We start from the raw sequence: 20,206 nt of genomic DNA on the forward strand, positions 1-20,206 counted from the left end.
ACGCTGGGCCCACACCACCCCATTTAAAAAAATAAAATGAATGGCTAGCATTTGTCTTATGTGCACAGTGTCCACAGTTGGTACCACTGGAGGCCAGAGGAAGGCGTCAGGTCCTCTGGAACTCAAATTAGAGGTGACAGTGAGGAGCCATGTGGGTGCTTGTTGAAGAAGTCTGGTTTCTGCTATGCAAACGTGTTTTTGCTTTGATCCCAGGTGGGGGATACGGGGGCTGCTCCAGTTAGTCCACAGCTGATAACTGCCTCCTGAGAGGACGTGATGTTTGTCAGCTGTGAACTACCTCCTGCAGGGGGCGTGGTCTTTGCTGCTGCAGTGGTGGTGCCAGAGCAGGGGGGGGGGGGGGGGGGGTCGAACACAGGACAGGACACAGAGAGACAGGCTGGGGACTGCCACTGTACCCTCGCCCCCCACCCCCCGCTGATCCTGGTTGCTGGTGATGCAGTTGGATAAGTTGGAGCTTGGAGCTATCCTGAACCGAGGATTGAGCTAGTCCCAAGGACCCTAATGACGCTTCAAACAGCAAAGCAGCAATTCAGCAAAGGTGACTTCAACCACAGCACCGGGATCTGGAGCAGCAGGCAGAACCCGGAACCCGGAAGCCTTCTCTGGAGCGTTTCTCTCTAGGAGGGTCTTGAAGGGGAGCGATGAACAGCCAGTCCAGTGTGGGTGCCGGGGACCCAGGCAGGGTCCTTTGCAAGAACAGTAGGTGCTCTTAACCACTGAGCCACCTCTTTAGCCCCAACAGCCTTCATCTTTATAGATGAGACAAGGTTCCGAGAGGCCAAGCCCCACAGCTGGAGTGAGACAGATGTCCTCCTCATCCCTGGGCTAATCTCTGTAACAGCAAGGGTTGAGACCTGCCCTGAGCTGAACGGACATTAGTACAGTGTGAGCCCTGAACCCAATAGTGCCTTCCCAACAGCCAGCCCAAGGCAGTCAGTCCATCCTCCTGGGTGTCCAAGCCACCACTGCAAAGGTGCCTCCCGTCCCCTGGCTGGCGCTGGCACTGGGTGCCCTCTCCACCCTTGGCAGGCTGCCTAGACTGCAGCTGTGTGAGTCCTTACCCTCAACTGCTCTTGACCTTGGGCCAGGCCACCCCTCTGCCCCGACACTTTAATCTCCAGTCCTCCCCCCATCCCCAGCACCTCAAACATCTGACAGCTCCTGCCTTCCAACAGACAGGCCTGCTTTCCACACCCAGTTGTGACAGGCTCCAGAAAGGTCCTGAGTCATACAGGGGCCAGGATCGAAGCTGGAGAAAGTGGGTAGGCGGGCTCAGGGGACAGCCTGTTCCAGCCAGCCGCCTAGTCTCGGGACTTTCCACAGCAGCTGAAGCCATCAACGAAGGAAAACACCTGATACCTTGGACCTGGCTTAGACACCCCCACCCCCACCTTCTGAAGTCACTCCACTCCCCACACTCTGCTCCCCCTTGACCCTGAGCGCCCCGCCACACCGTGCAGCTGCTGGAAGGGTATTTATAGTGCAAACGTTGGGTGGGCAAGGACACATGCTTTATTTCGGAAGCGATAATTCCAGTTCCAGGTGGATAGACTCAGGAAAAGCACCGTCCCCTCCCCTACTCCACTCTCACCTACAGGACGCTGAGGACAGCCCTCCTCACAACCAGCCCAAGCTCCAACTGTGCATGCAGGGCAAAGTGGAGCTCTGTCATACTCCTCTGGCGTTTTTCGGTTTAGGGGCTTCTTACCACAAGGCCACTTCTCCCCAGTTTGCCCACTTATCCACAGTCTTTAACTTCATTCAGAGTCTGGCATTGTGGCTCACGTCTGTAACTCTTAACACTTGGGAAGTTGAGGCAGTAAGACTGCTGCGAGTTCCAGGCCAGACTGGGTTACAGAGTCAGACCTGCCCGCTTCGCCCCTCATCCCCACCCCCCAACACCCCTGTCAAAATATTTTCAAGAAAGGGGGGAGATTAGAGGGTGGCGCACGCCTTTAAACCCAGCACTCGCGAGGCAGAGGCGGGTGGATCTCTAAGTTTGAGGCCAGCCTGACCTGCAGAGTGAATGCCAGGACTACACAGAGAAACCCTGTCTTGAAAAACAAACAACAAACAAACAAACAATTCGAGAAAGCAAAACCAAACTTCATTCCTTCGGAGCGAGAGCGGTGCAGCAGCTGACCTCTAGTGGTCAATGTTGGTAGTGCAGTGCTGCTGGTCACCCCAGAGACCAGAGACTGCGGTGCGGCTGGCACCACGCAACACCCAGCCCTCTGCTTATCCCTGATTCCTGGCCTCTTTGTTCACGCTTGATTGAACCCGGTAACCCTAGAGTCTGTTTTCTTCGTGGACTCGGAACTTCAGGGTAAGAGGACAGAGTTTTGTCTCGTGTACTCTCTGCCCATGATTCACCACGTTGGCACCCAGCTGCTAGCTCTTGTAGCTAGCCATTGGCCAAATATTTACGATGCACCTGCCAGACCCTCCGGAGCTCCCAGGCCGGTCCTGGGGCCGGGCGGTGTGCTCAATCAAGGCCACTCAACGAGAATCGTGGGAGGGCTTGGAGACCACAAGGAGGTGAGTGGGCATGCGGGTCGGGCACGGAGCAGGCAGAGAAATGCATTTCAAGGAACTGGATCAGCCTGTGCACGCAGTCGGACCGCAGCAAGGGGAAGGCCCAGCCTCTCTGGACTTCCTGTGGTGATTGGCCAGCCGAGATGAGACTTTGATCTGTCTGGACCGGTTCTTGTCCTGTCCAGCAGACAGGCGCAACGCCTCGCCTAGGGTTTCTCTAAACTGCGGTACTTCTTGCGTTGCACAGACACCGGGTCCTTAAACAGCACCGGGTCCAGACGCACTCGAGAGGAAACCAGAGGCATGTGGCCGAACCCTGCTGCCACACGGTTGATGCAGTCCTGAGCCGGGGGCTGAGTCTCTGGTCCAGGACCTGGGTCCCCAGCAGCCTAAGAGGTGGGAAGGAAAAGTATCCGTGAGACTTGTTTTTCTGAGCCCTCACCCCTGCCGCAGCAAGAAAGATCTGGATTAGGACAGCGAGGGAAAACTCGCCCTCTTTTCCTTCCCCAGCCCGTGTTTCCTGAAGCCCCTCACCAGTGGAGGAGCCCTCTGGCGCGGCCTGCTGTAAGGCACCTTGATAGGGGGCAGCTTGGTGACAGTTGCTACCAGGAAGTTCATCAGGACGTCCACACAGGCGGGACTCTCATCTGCTATAGCCCTCAGATCCTTAGGCAGGGAGTGGGTGAAGAGGGTATGGTAATACCTGTAGGGTATAAGGTAAATCTTAGGCAGGGGGTGGGAGGGGCGAGGAGGGGGTGGAGGGGGAGGCTGCAGGCAGCCTCCTTCCTTTAACCCCAGACCTCAAGCAGTTTTCCAAGGCTTGTACCCCCCTCCCTAGCTCCTCTCACAGGGAGCCCATCCTAAATACGACAGGCTCTCCCAAGTGCCCCATGGTTTAGGAGGTGGACAATGGTGTATACCCCACCCCCACCCCGTCCCTCCTTGGGGTATACTTTCTAGGCTCCCAGACTTGGTGGCAGGGGGAGTACTAGATGGTTCCAAAGCCATCAAGCATGGCTCTCCAAAAGGCCAGCTTTAGGGAGGCCGTGTACAAGCTGGGTCCAGCCAGCACACCAGGGTTATTCTCTACTTTGTGTGCTCCATGCAGGGCCTCTGGAAGAATCTAGGAAATGGCCCATGGTACATGGACAAGACATAAGCCGATTAAAGGCTCTCTTTCAGGGGACCTCCAGAAGCCAGGCCTGGTGGGCAAGGGCACCTGTAATCTCAACACTCAAGACTGAAGTGGGAACTGGGCGTGGTGGCACACACTTGCGATCTCAGCATGCAGAGGCAGGTGGATGGCTGTGAGTTCGAGGCCAGGCTACACAGAGAGACCCTGTCTCAAAAAACCAATATATATATATATATATATATATATATATATATATATATATATATATATATATATATATATATATATATAGAGAGAGAGAGAGAGAGAGAGAGAGAGAGAGCACCAGGCCTGGCGGTGCATTGCCTTTAATCTCAGCAATCTACAAAGGGAGACCGGACAGCCAAGACTACACAGAGAAACCCTGTCTCCAAAATAAATAAATAAATAAATAAGCAAATACCGAAGTGGGAAGGTCACGCATTTGCTGTCTCTGAGTCATAGTTTCACATTCCCCGCTGACCTCAAACTCACTACCCAGCTGAGTGTGACCTTGAACACTGCTTTCTGGGAGTACAGATGTGTGCCGTCATACCCAGTTTGGGCAGATTCATCCTTTGGCACGTTCAGTCTTGAGGATGGAACCCGAGGCTTTGCACAAGCTCTCCCAGCGCTCTTACCGACTGACCTGTGTCCCCAGCCTGGCTCAACGACGCCCTCTTTCAGAAAACAAAAACAAGCGGGGATATGACTGGTTGCTCAAGATCACATCACTGGGAACAGGTTGATCCAGGCCTTGAACCCACCCTCTCCTAGGTCAGCACTGGAGCCTCTGGCCCTTTCTCCTTGTTTGCACCTGTGGTAGAAGGCAGCCTTGGTGAGGACCATGGAGAATTCATTGGCCATCTCAGTACTGTAGCCCCAGCCACCCCGGGTCTCATCCCAGAAGTGACTCCATGTCAGAAAGCCCACGATCCGCTCAGGAAAACTCTGCCACACCACAAAGGCAAAATCCACCTGCAGAGAGATTTCAGTGAGCCTCGAGGAAGAATTTCCTGACCCAAAACCCTTCTTGCCTATGGTGGTGAGACCAGCCTGGCTAGCTGATGGGGGCAGGGCTTAGGGGACAAGGGATGAGAGCCATTGCTTGAAATTGGGTTTTTTGTTTGTTTGGTTGGTTGGTTGGTTGGTTGGTTTGGTTTGGGGGGTTTTTGTTTTTTCGAGACAGGGTTTCTCTGTGTAGACAAGGCTGTCCTCGAATTCAGCAACCCACCTGCCTCTGCCTCCCGAGTGCTGGGACTAAAGGCGTGTGCTACCACAAGTTTTACTAGAAGGTTAACATGAGTGTTTCTGGGGCCACTCAAAGGGAACTTGCCCAGCTAGGAGCCCCCTCTGTGTTACACTCCTGTTTGGCAGGGGCTGGAGATCAGGGCATATGAGCCGGATGTGGCTGAAGTGCCCTCCGGCTCTGTCCACACCACACTAGACATCTCTTGGGCCCAGCCCTCACCTCACTGGTAGAAAGAGTGCTGTGTGCATCGAGGCTGAGGATGACGTTGGTGCTGATGTTGCTGTGTGGGAAGAATCGGCTGCTGACCTGTGGTGGGGCAGAGGGAGTTGAGGGTGAATCAGCCGTGAGAATCACCCTTCAGCACCCCTCACCCCAAGGAGTTCTTCAAATAGGGTGTAGAAGGGAGGGCCAGGAATACAAAAGCCTGCCCACAGGCCTAGATTGCAGTTTCCCCTTTGGCTCTAAAGACCCTTTATTTTTTTAATTTTAATTTTATTTTGTTTGCTTTTCAAGGCAGGGTTTCTCTGTGTAACAGAGTCCTGGCTATCCTGGACTCTCTCTGTAGACCAGGCTGGCCTTGAACTCACAGCGATCCGCCTGCCTCTGCCTCCTGGGATTAAAGGCGTACGCTGCCGCCGCCGCCGCTGCTGCTGCTGCTGCTGCTGCCGCCACCACCTGGCTTTTAATTTTATTTAAAAAATTTTTTTTTTGGTTTATGGAGACAGGGTTTCTCTGTGTATCTAAAGGCCCCTCAGTTTGGCATCTTGGGTTTCCCTCTATTATCACATCACTCTTACCCTGGATCAATTATTTGAAAGAACCAGACTTGGAGGGGTGAAAGAGTCTTGCCTAGAAGCCACACAACCCGCACGTGGTGCCCTGTTGCCCAGACTCTTAGCTCCCACCCTTCCTAGACCAACAAGCCGCCCCCTCTGCTCTTTCTCCCCACCCCCCTTATCCATCAGTCTCCTGCCCTCTACATCACAGGAACTCTAAGTGTACCTCCCAGGGCCAGGGAATGAAGGGTTGTTCCGAGCCACCGGAAGGGGAACCCCGGACCCTGCACAGAGCAGGCAACCCCGTACCGCTGAGCCCCATTCTAGTGTAAAGGCATCATTCTTGTTAGACCGGCAGCTTGAACCCATGGTCGGATCCCTTCAGACCCATTCGGAACTCCAGGTTGGCTCGAATCATCCTGTGTCTGTGCTCCCTGGTCCTCAGTGGGAGTCCTGCCACTCACTCACCTTCCTGTGCCCCTTAATGACTGTCAGGGGTACCGCTGTCTCGGGCCACCTCTCAGGCGGTGGCCTCTCACTGCTCCAGAGGATCAGGATCTAGGAAGAAAGGGATGTGTCTGAAGTCTGGGATCAAATTAGAAGGCGAGTACCAGGGGCGACCAAGGGCGGATGGAGCGCGGAGAGTACGCACACAGGAGGTGGGGACTGGGCGAGAACCAGGACTGTCACTGCCACCTTTGGCCTTGCCTCTGGTCACATGGAAGGCTAGAGTTCTGGTTGAGATGGGTGGTGCTGCGTGCCTGTAATTCTAGCATTTTGGAGGCAGAGCTTTGGGTTCAGGGCTAACAAGGACTAAATAATAAGACTGTCTCAAAAGTATGTTTAGTGTGGTTGCCCTAGGCTGGGTTCTGACTTTTTTTTTTTTTTTTTGGGACAGAGTTTCACCGTGTATCCCTGTCTGTCTTGGAACTTACAATGTGACTTGGCTGGCCTTGAACTCACAATGATTAAATCATATGCCACTACAGGGGAGCTCTGGGCTCTGACTTTAGTGGCAGTCCCCACCTTCCCTCTGAGACTTGCTTTTTCCTTTTTCTTTGTCATTTCCTGCTCAGCCCAGACCTCTGTGCCCTGGCCTAGCAGCTTCCTTCCTTCCTCCGAGAGTCCACCTGGATTGGTTGGTGGCATTCTGTTGTTATTTAGATTGATTTATTATCGCTGTTATGTGCAGGAATGTTTTTGCTTGCCGGTCTGTCCCCCACACGCCTGTCTGGCTCCCACAGAGGTTGGAAAAGGTACCAAATCCCCTGGAATTGGTGTCACAGATAGTTGTGAGCCATCATGTGTGTGCTGGGACTGAACCTGGGTTCTATGAAAGAACACCTATTCCTAACCCATGAGCTATTGCTCCAGCCCTGTTGGGTTTTTGTTTGTCTTCTGGCCTTTGAGACAGGATCTTGTTATGGAGTCTTGGCTGCCCTTACACTCACTCCCAGTGTGGCCTGAGGCTAGCCCACCTCCTCCTGCCTCAGCTCAAGGGTTAGAATTACAGCCATGAGCGACCACACCTAGCAAACTGTTTTCTCTGGAAATGAGACTTGATTGCGTTGGTATTAGGAACTGCTAACATTAAGAATCTTGGGGTGGGGGTGGGGGGCTGGAGAGATGGCTCAGTGGTTAAGAGCACTGACTGGTCTTCCAGATGTCATGAGTTCAATTCCCAGCAACCACATGGTGGCTCACAACCATCTAAAATGTGGTCTGATGCCCTCTTCTGGCCTGCAGGTGTACATGCAGGCAGAGCACTGTATACATAATAAATAAATAAAATCTTTAAATTAAAAAAAAAAAAAAAAAGAATCTTGGGAGGCTGGGCAGTTGTGTTTGCTCATAATCCCAGCATTTGGAAGACAGAAGCAGGCAGATCACTGTGAGTTCCAAGACAGCCAAGGCTACACAGAGAAACCCTGTCTGAAAAACCCTTAAAAAAAAAAAAAAAAGAAAGAAAGAAAGAAAAGAAAATCACCGGGAGGGAGGTTCTTTCCTGCTTTTTCCTTGGTCCTCAGCACTGAGGCTCCAGCCTGGCCTCAAAATGACCATTGCGTGAGAGAATGAATGAATGAATGAATGAATGCTTCTTTCTCCAGCCTCACCAAGAAGCACCAGCTCTCCCAGGCATTCACCAATTCTGATGGAGTTTGGAGACTGAACAAGAAGCCGGAGACTCGAGGTCTGCAAGAATCTTTGGAAAAGCCCCCCTGTGCCTTCCCCCAGATGTGCCGTGGGTCATCTAGGGCCTTGCTCTGTGCTCTTTGCTTCCGTCCACCCTGGATCCCAGGACTCCAGGGGTCAGGGGCCAGACCTGGGCACAGTGCCTGGAGCCTGCTACCTCCTGTACGAGCTTCAGCAAGGGCTCTCCAGAGGCCTCCACCCAGATCAGGGCGCTGAAATGGCTCTCGGGCTTGGAGCCTGGAGGGAGGAGACACAGGTGTTAGGAGGGAGAAGGTGGAGCCCGGTTGGAGAATGACCTGAGTTGGGGGAACCCCAGAGAACCAGAAGCCATGTTGGAGTGTGAGAGAGTGTCTACGGATGAAACTGGAGCAAACCTGGGGAGAGCTGAGGTCACCCCAAGTTGTCCGACCTCCAGGATGGACGTACCCTGTTGCAGGTGATAAAAGGGGAAGTCTTGCAGGCTCCTGGAAAAAGTAGGCAGAGCCAGGAGTGCCCCCGGGGGGCTGTTCCACATCGGTGAGGGGCGAGCTGATGCACCCCAGATCCGGTCCTGAATGATCTGTAGAAAGACGAGGCGACTTGTAGGGGGCGTGGCTAGTGTATAGAGTACAGACCTGCAGGCTGGGGCGGGGCTGAGGAGAGCGGATGTGGGCGGAGGCACTTAGCCCTATACCTCTCCCTTCAGGTTTCTGAGTAGCGGGAAGGCAGAGGAGGCGACTCTGGTGGGAACGTACAGGTGATAGATGGTGACAGGCCCATGGCTTTCCCTCTTTTCCTCACTCCCAGGGACACAACTGTGGGGGTCATGCCATTCGCTCAGGACTCAAAATTGTGAAAGAGCCAGGCTTTGTCGGAACGCAGAACCAGCGACTGCGCGGCCACAGTGGTCCCCTCAGTCAAGGGAGAGCTCAAAATTGGAGGAAAAAACAAAAAACAAAAACGTATGCCCAAGATCACACAGCCACAGACTTGATTCTTCCCAGAAGCACAAAGGGAGAAACCACAACCCAGGAAGGAGGGAGGGGGAGAAGGCTGGAGGGGAGCGGGGGGGGGGGGGGGTGGGGGAGCTGCAGATGAGTCCCCTTCACCTCTAGGGTGGTACGGATGACTTTTTCCACTGAGGAGAAGTAAGCGGTCCACAGAAACTGGGTCTGCTGGCGCAGAGCGAGAACCCGCGAAGGGAGCATTTCACGGAGGGCAGCGAGGACCTGGAGGCAGAGAGGGGGAAGGAATGGGGACCTGGGGTCCAGCCTCCTGACTGACCGACCCCCAGGAAGGAGAAGGCTGGTCCCAGAGCTCTGACAACTGGGGTGTCTAGTGATCTGTATCCTGTGTTCAGGCTCACACAGAGCTGGCTTTAAGTGACAGTATGCTAGGTGGCACATGCTTATAAATGCTGGCACCCAGAAGGCTGAGAGCAGAGCATCTTGAGTTCAGGGCCAGCCTGGGCTACATAAGGAAGAGACCCTTGTCCTTTTTTTTTTTTTTTTTCCTTTTGGGTTTTTTTTCCCCCGAGACAGGGTTTCTTTGTGTAGTCCTTGGCTGTCCTGGACTCCCTTTGTAGACCAGGCTGGCCTCGAACTCATAAGCGATCTGCTTGCCTCCACCTTGAGTGCTGGGATTACAGGCGCGCACCACCACACCCGGCTGAGACCTTGTCTTTAAAAAAAAAAAAAAAAAAGGAGCCAGTTGCAGTGGTGCACACCTTTAATCCCAGCACTCAAGAGGCAGAGGCAGGCAGATCTATGTGAGTTCGAGGCCAGCCTGGTCTACAAAATGAGTCCAGGACGGCCAAGGCTACACAGAGAAACCTTGCCTCGAGGGGTGGGGGGAGAAGGTAGGAGTGGCTGGGGATGTGGCCCAGTTGTTGAAGTGCCTACACAACACGGCATGGATTTGATCCCCAGCACCATATGAAATGTCACCATTGACGCCTGTAAATCCCAGCATGCAGGAGCTGGAGGCAGGAGGGTCAAAGTTCAAGCTATTTTAGGCCACATAGGGAATTTGAGGTCTGCATGGGCTACCTGAGACCCTATCCAAAACACCAAAGTGAAGAGGGGGAGACAGCAGCTGCTGCAAAGCCTCCAGCCTCAGTTTCCCCACCCGTGGAATGGGTGCACTGAACAGCTCCCTCCTATGTGGTAGTAATGACTCAAATAGAAAATGTCCCTCTAGTGCTTAGGCCATGTGGAGACTCAATGAATAAACGGCAGCAGTGTGTGTGTGTGTGTGTGTGTGTGTGTGTGTGTGTGTGAGACCCGTGTGTGACGGACCTGTGCGCGAGTGCCTGTGTGCTTGTTCCTGTGTCTGTCTATTTTGAGACTATCCCAGGCTGCCCTGGAACTTGCTGTGTAGTTGAAGATGGCCTTGAGTTCCTGATCTCTCTGCCTCACACGCCCTAGAGTTGGGAGTACATGTGTAACTGCCACCCAACTCCCCGTACTTCTCACAGCACTTCACATATAATCTTTGGACCCGGGCAACTTTAGTTTCATCAGATGGAAGAGACTCATTTCCTTTCAGTAGAAGTCACCTGATCTAACTTATCCCATTACAGAGATGGGAAAACTGAGGCTGACCATGGTTCAGAACTTGCTCTCAGCACCCTCCAGAGGCTCCACCGTCATCTACGTCTGTGAGCTCCCCAGAGGCATGCAATGGGTATGGGAATGACTCCTAGAAGGGGTGCCTAGTTCCTGGGGTCCCTCCCCGGCATGCCCCCTCCCCCACCATGCGATAGACCCTGAGCTACCTGCAGTGGGAGCCTCTCATCAGCAATGATGGCTGCCTTGGTCCAGTCGATGACTTCAGAGAAAGGCAGCTCCCAGCGGGGGCTGAGGAGCACAGGGATACAGCCGGCCTGGGGGGCAGGGCAGTCATTGGGGAGCCCAGCCCTTCCCTGCACACACTCACCACCACCCCAGACCAAGGTTAGGGGAAAGGACAAAGAGGATAGAATGTTTTTGTGGGGGGACGACAAGGAACTCTCTTGCTATGTGCATTCCAGCTAGCTAGAGGGCGGAGGCACAGAGTTTGGGGATCCTTAGGTTGGGGTTACCTGAAGGGCTTGGAGGAAGCAGGAGGTGGCAGAACGGTGGCCAGGGATGAGGCAGAAGGTGGCATTGGGCAGGGTTTCTCCTGGGTCGGTCCTGAGGAGGTACAGGAAGGTCCTGGACACAGGAGCCTGAGACAGCTGCCCCTCACTGTGCTAGGCAACCCTAGAGTGGCCCAAGCACCATGCAGTGACATTCCCACAGTAACAAGATGTTGACTCCCACTGTGTCTTTAGACACCGCCATACAGTGATGGCAGTGTAGCCAAGCGCAGAGACCTGGCCTCCCCTCTCCTCACTGCTCCATGGGGATTCAGAACCCCTGTGTGCTGGCTCCTCTCTGCCCTTGGGGACCTTAGCAGCCATTTTCTTTTGTACCTCAGTTCTCTTATCTGCAAAATGGGGAGGGGGAGGGTACTTGGGTCTGATATCCTTCCTTCCACATTCACTTGGGCCCAGGCATCCCTCACCTGAGTGACCCTCACATCCAGCCCTCCCCCTCACCTGAGTGACCCTCACATCCAGCCCTCTCCCTAACCTGAGTGACCCCCACATCCAGTCCTCCCCCCACCTGAGTGACTCCCATGTCCAGCCCTCCCCCACCTGAGTGACCCTCACATCCAGCCCTCCCCCCAGTGTCCACATCCAGCCCTCCCTCCCAGTGTCTACATCCAGCCCCCCTTCACCTGAGTGACCCCCATGTCCAGCCCTCTCCTACCTAAGTGATCCTCACATCCAGCCTTCCCCCTCCCGAGTGACCCTCATGTCCAGCCCTCCCCCCACCACCTGAGTGACCCCCACACTCAGCACTCCCGCACTGGTAGTCTAGCCATGAAAGGCTTTTCTGTGTGGAGGTGGGCTGGGCCTCCAGCCTGGAACCGCACAGGAAGCTCTTGCGTACAGCCCTGTCTTGGAGGACAGGCCTCCTCTGTTCCACCTCCTCCCCGCCCCCCAGCTCCAGGGCCACGATCAGGTTGTGCCAGTGAACCTGTGAGGGAGGGCCCAGAGCCACAGCCCCCTCAGATCTACCCCTCTGGGACTGCCAGCTGGGAAAGAAAGGACCAGAGGGGACCCACCCGTGGATGCCACGATGCTCAGTGAGGCACATGAAAGAGCCACCTCAGCTGCTCAGGGCTCTGGGCCAGACCTCCAGCAGACAGATCTGGGAGTACCAGATGGTGCCTCTGAACAGTTGGGGAAACTGAGTCTCAGGGAGAAGGACTTGGTTAGAACTAAGATGTACCAATTCCAGTCCCCAGTTATTTGAGCCTTCATGAGGGATACGTATGTTCAGGGGTGCACCAAGAGCCCCTGGAAGGAACCACAAAAGAAACTTCACCACTGTCCTCCTCCATCACATTAACAGCCACAGCACTGGCCAGGCAGAAGCTGTAAGGGACTAGGTGAAGTCTCCCGGGAGCCCCCAGAGAAAAAAAGGGCCCACTGCACAGACTGTACCCCTTGGCTTTTAGCTCTCCTCCATCTCACCCCTGCATGCCCTCTCCCCTCATACTGGTGCCCTCTGCCTCACGGACTCGGGAAATTCCTTCTACTTTGCAGCCGAGACCTGGCTCTGTGTCAACTTCTCCAGGAAGCCCTCCTTGATATCCCAGCCAAACACCACGCCTAAAGCTTTCCGCGTATGAAGATCATTTTCACAGCGGCTCTCTGAGGTGAAAATCACTGCTATATTATTCCGTCTGACAGGTGAGGAAACTGAGACACAAAGTCATACTTAACTTTGAAATAGAGCAGGCTCTAAAGCCTCCTACTGCTTAACAGTGTACCACGGATGTGTGCGCCTCCTTGATAGGACTGAGGTAAGTGAGCGCAGGGGTGGAGGGTGCTGGGGGGTTGTGAGCAGAGGCCACTGGGAGATGGTGCACTCCCCGTGTGCAGGGGTGAGTGTACAGGGTGAATGTAGAGGTGAGTGTGCAGAGGTTGAATGGGCGGGAAAGCATCAGCGGTATAGCCGTATGAGATGTTCAACTTTTTTTTTTTTTTTTTGAGACAGGGTCTCTCTGTGTAGCCCTTGGTTTCCTGGACTCACTTTGTAGACCAGGCTGGCCTCAAACTCACAGTGATCCACCTGCCTCTGCTTCCTGAGCGCTGGAATTAAAGGTGCCCGTGCCCGGCTTGTGTATGGCTCTGCCCACAGCCATAGGCTTCACCAGGGCCCGGACATGGCAGGGCTACAATGTGACTTCCATGGGTGCCAGGCATTTTCAGCCTTTGCAATAGCTCCTGCTCTGGGTTGAAAATATTACACTTAAAATACTAAACATTACATTTAACTACTGTGTTGAAATAAAAACAGTTATATCAAAACGTTTTCTTTTGCCTAAACATTCACACTTTTTCTTTTGAAGCTACTTTCATGTGTTGTCCAAGTGTCCCCGGGCTCTCCAGATCATCCAAAGGGTGAGGGTAGGGACATGGAAACATCCACTTGATTTACATTAAAAATGGGAGAGATCAGCTAAGTGTGGTGTCGCACGCCTGTAATCTCAGCGCTTGGGGAGGCAGAGGCACACAGATCTCTGCGAGTTTGAGACCAACCTGGTCTACAAATCGGGTTCTACAACAGCCAACACAAAACTACAATTTTTAGTGGGGAAGGAGGATGGGAATATGGCTCAGCGCGTCAAACATTTGCTGCACAAGAGACCTCAGTTTCAGGCTGGAGAGCTGGCTCAGCAGTTAGGGGCACTTCCTGCTCTTGCAGAGGATCCAGTTTCGGTTACCAGCACCCGCATGGCAGCTCACATACATCCGTAACTCCAGTTTCAGGAGAGCCAATGCCCTCTTCTGGTCTCTTAAAGTATCACACACATGCATGCATGCATGCACATACAAAGAAACAATAAATAAACAATTTTTTGTTTTTGTTTTTCAAAACAAGCCTAACTTTGAACTCTTGATCCTTTGAACTCACCTCTCCACCACCCAAGTACTGAGATGACAGGTGTGAGCCCCCATGTGATGACTGACAGGTGTGAGCCCCCATGTGATGACTGACAGGTGTGAGCCCCCATGTGATGACTGACAGGTGTGAGCCACCATGTGATGACTGACAGGTGTGAGCCACCATGTGATGACAGGTGTGAGCCACCATGTGATGACAGGTGTGAGCCACTATGTGATGACTGACAGGTGTGAGCCACCATGTGATGACTGACAGGTGTGAGCCACCATGTCTGGCCCCTTCATTTCAGAAATGTTGTGCATGCCTGTGGTGTGCAGAGAGCATGCTAGTTCACATGCATGTGGAGGCCAACGTTGATGGCTGTCCTTCTCAACTGTTCTCTACCTCATACAATGCAGCAGGGTATCTCACTTGAACCCGGAGCTCGCCAGTTCACCTAGTCTAACCGGCCAGCTTCCTCAAAAGATCCCATCTCCATGTACTTCACTTTGAGATTACAAGTGGGCTTGCCTCGGCGGGGCAGTGGTGGCACATGCCTTTAATCCCAGCACTTGGGAGGCAGAGGCAGGTGGATCGTTGTGAGTTCGAGGCCAGCCTGGTCTACAAAGCGAGTTTAAGACAGCCAAGGCTACACATAGAAACCCTGTCTCAAAAAACCAAAAAAAAAAAAAAAAAAAAAAAAATGAGTTCAAAGTCATTTTCATTCACCCAGTGATTTAAAAGCCAGCCTGGGCCATAAGAGACCCTGTCTCTGAAAATCTGGATAATCAACCAACAGAAGAAGAGGCATGTGGGAGTACCTACATATATACCCTGGGTGTACAGAGCTCCCCAGAAGAAAAAGACACCCAAGAAGCTGGAACCAGTGCTCAAAGGAAGGAAGGAAGGAAACCTGTGTGGTCGAGCCAGGTGGGAGGGGAACTTTTGAGTGTGTACTCCTTTGTACCACTGAAATTCTTCATCCTGTGAATGAATCACCTATTCATAAAAATAAAGAAATTACAATTTCAGTGGGTAGACCCTTATTCCAATGCAACAGGAGGTCATTCAACCAATGTGGAAAAACACCAGAGCCAGAGGAACAGTTTTGAATCCCAACCCCATTGCAACTCCTAAGAGCTTGATCAGAAAAGCAAGGGGTCCTGGGGAGCAAAGAGTCCCTAAAATCCACCCCTCAAGAACTCCCTGTGCCCTGAGCTGAGGACGGCTGTCTCCCGTGGAGGATGCTGGGAGGATGCGTTAATGGAGGAAGGTGGTACAGCACAGTCCCCCTGGACAGCCTCCACCACCATCACCTGCCTGCCAGCCAGGGAATATGTGCTGGTGACAGGGACTGAGGTGCCTCTTTCTCTGGCCAGTGGCTGTCTATTCAGGCTGTCTTCTGGGGCTGGCCTTCCTCTCTCACTCTGTCTGGCCTAGGCAGCTGCCAGGTATTTCTCAGAAACTGAGAACACTGAAAGCCTGCCTAGGAAACAAAGCCATCATGGGAAATGCTGTCCAGAGCAGGAGTGGCACACAGCTGTAACCCCTGCCCCACACTCAGGAGGCAAAGGCCGGAGGCTTACTGCAAGCTCAAGGCCAGCAGAGTCTACCCTGAGATCTGAGCCTTCCAGGGTAGGCCAGGGCAAAATGAAAAGAAAAATAACACTGAGCGGGGGTGGGGGGGTGGTTGGGGGGCCGCCTTTAATCCCAGAGGCAGAGGCAGCCTGATCTACAAAGTGGGTCCAGGACAGCCAAGGCTACACAGATAAACTCTGTCCCAACAAAACAAAACAAAAAAAGAAACAAAAAAGAAAAAGAAAGATGCAGGTGGATCTCTGAGTTCAAGGCCAGCTTGGTCTACAGAGTGAGTTCCAGGACAGCCAAGGCTATACAGAGAGACTGACTCGAAAAACCAAAAAACCAACAACAACAACAACAACAACAAACCAAACAAGCAAACAAACAGACAGACAGACAAAAAACAAAACAAAACCCCAAAACTAAAGTTAGCCCAAAGAGGGACTTCCAAGACCAAGCACAGTGGGAAAAGGGAGGGCTTGGTGACCCTGGAGCCAAAGGAGAGTTCCTGTCAGGTTCTGGATCTGAAGAGTCTCCAGAAGGGGCTGGCATGGGAAAGCCAGGGCAGGCTCCTGGGAGGTCTCCCAAGTGCCTTCAGAAGGGTAAGGATTCCTTTCCCTTCAGAGCCCCAGAGCCTCAAGCACAGGCAGAACTGGAGCTTGGCCAGGGGAGGGAGTCCTGAGGGAAGCTGAGCTCAGAATAGCCCTGCTGAGGGATAGGGAGAGAGAACACCGGAGGAGGCAGAAGGGGCACCAGAGGGACTGTAAACCCCGTGGGAGGTGGAGAGCAAGCCCTGGGCCCCACAGCCTGGGTAACCTTAGAAGGAGGGCTGACCACTCTATCCCCTGAAGTGGGCTCTGCCCAGGTGGAGGGAAGTCTCTACTGTACGTGGAAGCTCTCCATCCCCGGGTCTGTGCAGGGGTTCTCACTGGGAGGAAGTTCCTTACATCTGACCTAAGTAATATTTCTAAAACCAAAGGCTGTTATTTCCTTGAGAGATTAATCTCCAAAATTGGACACGAGAACAGATTCCAGCTGGGACCAGTTACCAGTCTCTGTGGCTCCCCAGGGGCCTTTGACAGGACTGATCCTAAGTCTTGTTTGACACACGGAAGCCTTTGGAGCGGACAGTTCTCTAACCTCTATCCTCTTTAGAATAGAGACAATTTAGTGATAACAGAATTATTTTATTATACATAATAGTGTGTGTGTGTGTGTGTGTGTGTGTGTGTGTGTGTGTGTGTACATATACGTGTGGAGGCCAGAGATTGAGGGTGAGTATCTTTTTAGTCACTCCCCACTTTATTTTTATTTACTTTGATTTTTTTTTTTTTTTTTTTTTTTTTTTTTTTTTGAGACAGGGTTTCTCTGTATAGCCCTGACTGTCCTGGATTCCATTTGTAGACCAGGCTGGCCTTGAACTCACAGAGATCCACCTGCCTCTGCCTCCCGAGTGCTGGGATTAAAGGCGTGCGCCACCACGCCCGGCTTATTTTTAGTTTTTCAAGACAGGGTTTCTCTGTTTAGCAGCTCTAGCTGTCCTGGAACTCACTCTGTATACCAGGCTAGCCTGGAACTCACAGAGATCCTCCTGCCTCTGCTTCCCAAGTGCCAGGACTAAAGGTGTGCGCCACCACCGCCTGGCTTATTTTATTTTTTACATGTGTCTATTCATGTGGGTGCCCATGTGCCTTGGAGCATATATGGATGTCAGAAGATAATTGCTCTCTAATTTGTGGGCTCAGGGTACAGAACTCAAGACCTCAGGCTTGGTGGCAAGCGCACCCTTGCCCACCCAGCTATCTCTCTACCTGAAACTCACCCATTCGGCTAAGCTGGTTGGCCAGGAGCTCTACCTCCTCAACACTGGGCTGTTACGTGGGGTGGGGGTGGGGTTTGAACTCCTGTCTTTAGGCAAACACGTTATGGCTCACCCACACCTCCCCCCCCCCCCCCCCCCCGCTTATGGGAGTGCTTACACCAAGTGAGTGATATACATATGTCTGTTACATAAAACGTTAGTGTAGGAGGGACAACGGTATCAGGAATGGGGGAGGGGGAGCCATGTTATGTTTCTAAGATCCACAAGGGAGAATTCCAAAAATCTGCCTCTCACACCCTTGGAGACATACTATCCCACTTTGGGGGAAGTCCATTTGGCTATCTTAACCCTGTCTCCTACTACAACTGACCCGACTTTTCCTATCGCGGCCCCCCTCCCCCTCAGCAGCTCCCCCAGGGTAGGTTTACTTACTGATGGGGTCCAGGGTCTTGCTCACAGTGCCTGTCCCAGAGGCAGGCTGAGGCTTGGGTGCCTGTGGTGCGCCACCTGCCCCTTTCCTCTGCTACTGCCAGTAAGGTGGCCCCAGGCTGGGGACTAAACTGCTGCAGCTGCCCAGGAGCCCCACCTTGCAGTGGGTGAGCTTCAGGGAGACCTGGAAGCGCTACATCAAAGCCTGATCGGAAGATGTCAGAGGAGGGGCTGGCTTCGGCCACCATCGCTTGCCCCAGCCTGGTGCAGGGGGCTGGGTAGAGACTGAGGACCAGATGGTTCCGGCCTCCGTTCCAGTTCGGAGGCAGAGGCCCGCAAGCTCCTCTACGGTCCTGGCTGGGGAGGAGGAGGAAGAGGCAAGCCTCTGTTGGACTGGGTGCATAGTAACCGGAGCCTTCCAAGGAGTCCAGGATCCTTCGATGAGCCTCAGTGGTCGGACCAGCCAGGGAGTGCACAAAGATCTTCAGGACATTTCCCTTGCATTTGGAGATGTCAAAGCAGGTTCCCCAGGTGCAGCTGCTCCCCCGGGGGGCACGAGGAAGCTGTGGGACATCTTCTGGGTGCGTCTCAGACTGGGAGAAGCTCTGTAGGAAGGCAGCATCCAGCCAGCGGGGCCAGCCTTGGGAGCGCCCTGGTAGAGGACTGGGTGGCACTGCCAGGCGAAGAGGAAAGACTCCCAGGACGATGAGGAGGAGCCAGAAGGCTGACAGTGCCAGCCAGAAGTACTTTCTTCTCCACAGCGGCATGTGGCTGCCCACATCCAGAGCTAAATGGAAGTTAGGAACTTCAGCGTAGCAAGTGAGTGCCAATGGGGAGACTGTGGCCCATCGGAAGCAGGCTCCCTGCCTAAGTTCGACCAGCTGGCGTTATCATTGGCCACCTGTGGGACTGACCCCTCGTGGGAGGCCCAGGGAGGCTCTGGCTTTCTGAACTTGCCCTGTTCTCTCTGCCTTCCTACAACCTAGCCAGCCTTTGCCCTCTCTCTCATCAGGGCCCTCTGCCCTGGGCCACGACATGTGCTGATGCAACCCTTGTCCGGACCACAAGACCACGTCCATCTGCGCTCAGGGCTGCACCCCTTGACCTTGCCCTTGACCCAGAGGCAGGCTGTCTGCCAGACCCTGGAGAACTAGTTTGAGTTCATGGGGGTGGGTGACTGAGGGTGGCCAAGGGGGATGTGGAAGGAAACTGGACTGGTTTCTCCCACTCCTCCCTTCTGCCCCAACAGCCCTTGAAAAACCCTGGCCACCCCTGTGCTTGGTGGCTGGCCTTCTGTGTCAAAGCTAAAAATAGACTTTGTGCCCATGTGGGCCACCAGAGGCAGCTGAAGTTAGAGCCTGGGTACAGCCCATGCTGGCTGCCCCCGGGATAAAAGGATTTGGGGTGCTGGTCTTCTTCCCTCTGCTATGGCCCCTAACCCGGGCAGCTGCCCGGCACCCTCCGGCTGGGAGCTGTCGAAGGGCAGAGGACAAGACCTACGCTCTGAGTTCTGCTCCTGCCCTCCAAGCGTTGCCGGCAGCTCCAGGTCCCACTCCGGCAGGCATCTGGTGGGTCCAGATCTCTTTGCTAGCAGCAGCCTGGCTCCGCCCCCGCAAGCCCTGAGTGGCTCCCGGCTAGGAGGCGGGGTCTCCTGTTAACCCCTTGCAATCTCCCCTACTAGGATACTGTTTCGTTCCTTTTTTTGTTTTGAGCCGGGGTTTCAAACTCACCTTGCAACCAAGGACCTTGAGTTCCAGACGATGCCCACTTCCCCTCCGAGTGCTCGGATTCCAGCTATGTGTCTTTACGCCTGGCTCTGGAAGACTAATAAGGGCCAGGAGAGCATCACACCTCAACTAGTGGCCAGGCACTGACAGGCTGTTTCTCTCCAAGTTCTTTACCAGTGATCCAAAGTAGGCAATTATCTGTTCTTTTCTATTATCATTATTATTATTATTATTATTATCATCATCATCATCATTATTACATGTTTAAAAAATATTTCATGATACTGGGATTAGAACCCAGGGTTTTATTTATGCCAGCAAGTGCTCTATCACTGATGACAGCCCTCAGTCCTTTTTCCTTTTTTAACTGTTGAGAAAAGTGAAACTCAGAGAGGGAAGGGATGTACTCTCCCTAAAATATCCGAACTTAGAAGTGTCCAGAAGAAGATCTGAACTCAGGGCCTAGCCGGCTGCGGCCTCTGCTTGTCCTCCTGGCCATTGGATGGGGCTGGGCAGTGGCCACCTGCATCTCTAGGACGGGTTAACAGCATCCTTCCTGGAGGGCTGCCAAGGTAGGTCCTGGAAGAGGCCTTGGCAGGGGTGTCCCATCATGAGGAGATATCCTTCTCCTGACCTGGCCACTGTGTCACCATCCCTTCCTCAGTGGGCAGCTAGCCTGAGGGCAGGCAGGGCACAGCCATGTGCCCAGGCACATCCTGAAGAGGGAATCCAGAGGAAGCTGGCCTCTTGGCAGGAA

At 53.5% G+C, this 20,206-nt stretch overlaps 1 protein-coding gene across 1 annotated transcript; it reads right to left on the minus strand.

Annotated features, from left to right (window-relative positions):
- Positions 1 to 2,751: 2,751 nt before the first annotated feature.
- Positions 2,752 to 19,286, minus strand: Extl1 (exostosin like glycosyltransferase 1). The gene is made up of 11 exons (XM_051172028.1): positions 17,726 to 19,286; positions 10,992 to 11,082; positions 10,686 to 10,793; positions 9,019 to 9,138; positions 8,357 to 8,489; positions 8,061 to 8,167; positions 6,198 to 6,295; positions 5,181 to 5,259; positions 4,527 to 4,687; positions 3,091 to 3,259; positions 2,752 to 2,945 (listed from the first exon to the last, which is right to left on the minus strand). The coding sequence occupies exons 1-11, from the start codon at positions 18,487 to 18,489 to the stop codon at positions 2,763 to 2,765; spliced, it is 2,013 nt and encodes a 670-aa protein (XP_051027985.1). The 5' UTR covers positions 18,490 to 19,286; the 3' UTR covers positions 2,752 to 2,762.
- Between the last annotated feature and the right edge of the window lie 920 nt (positions 19,287 to 20,206).

The sequence above is a fragment of the Acomys russatus genome, chromosome 29 (genome assembly GCF_903995435.1).
Source record: "Acomys russatus chromosome 29, mAcoRus1.1, whole genome shotgun sequence".
NCBI classification, from domain to species: Eukaryota; Metazoa; Chordata; class Mammalia; order Rodentia; family Muridae; genus Acomys; species Acomys russatus.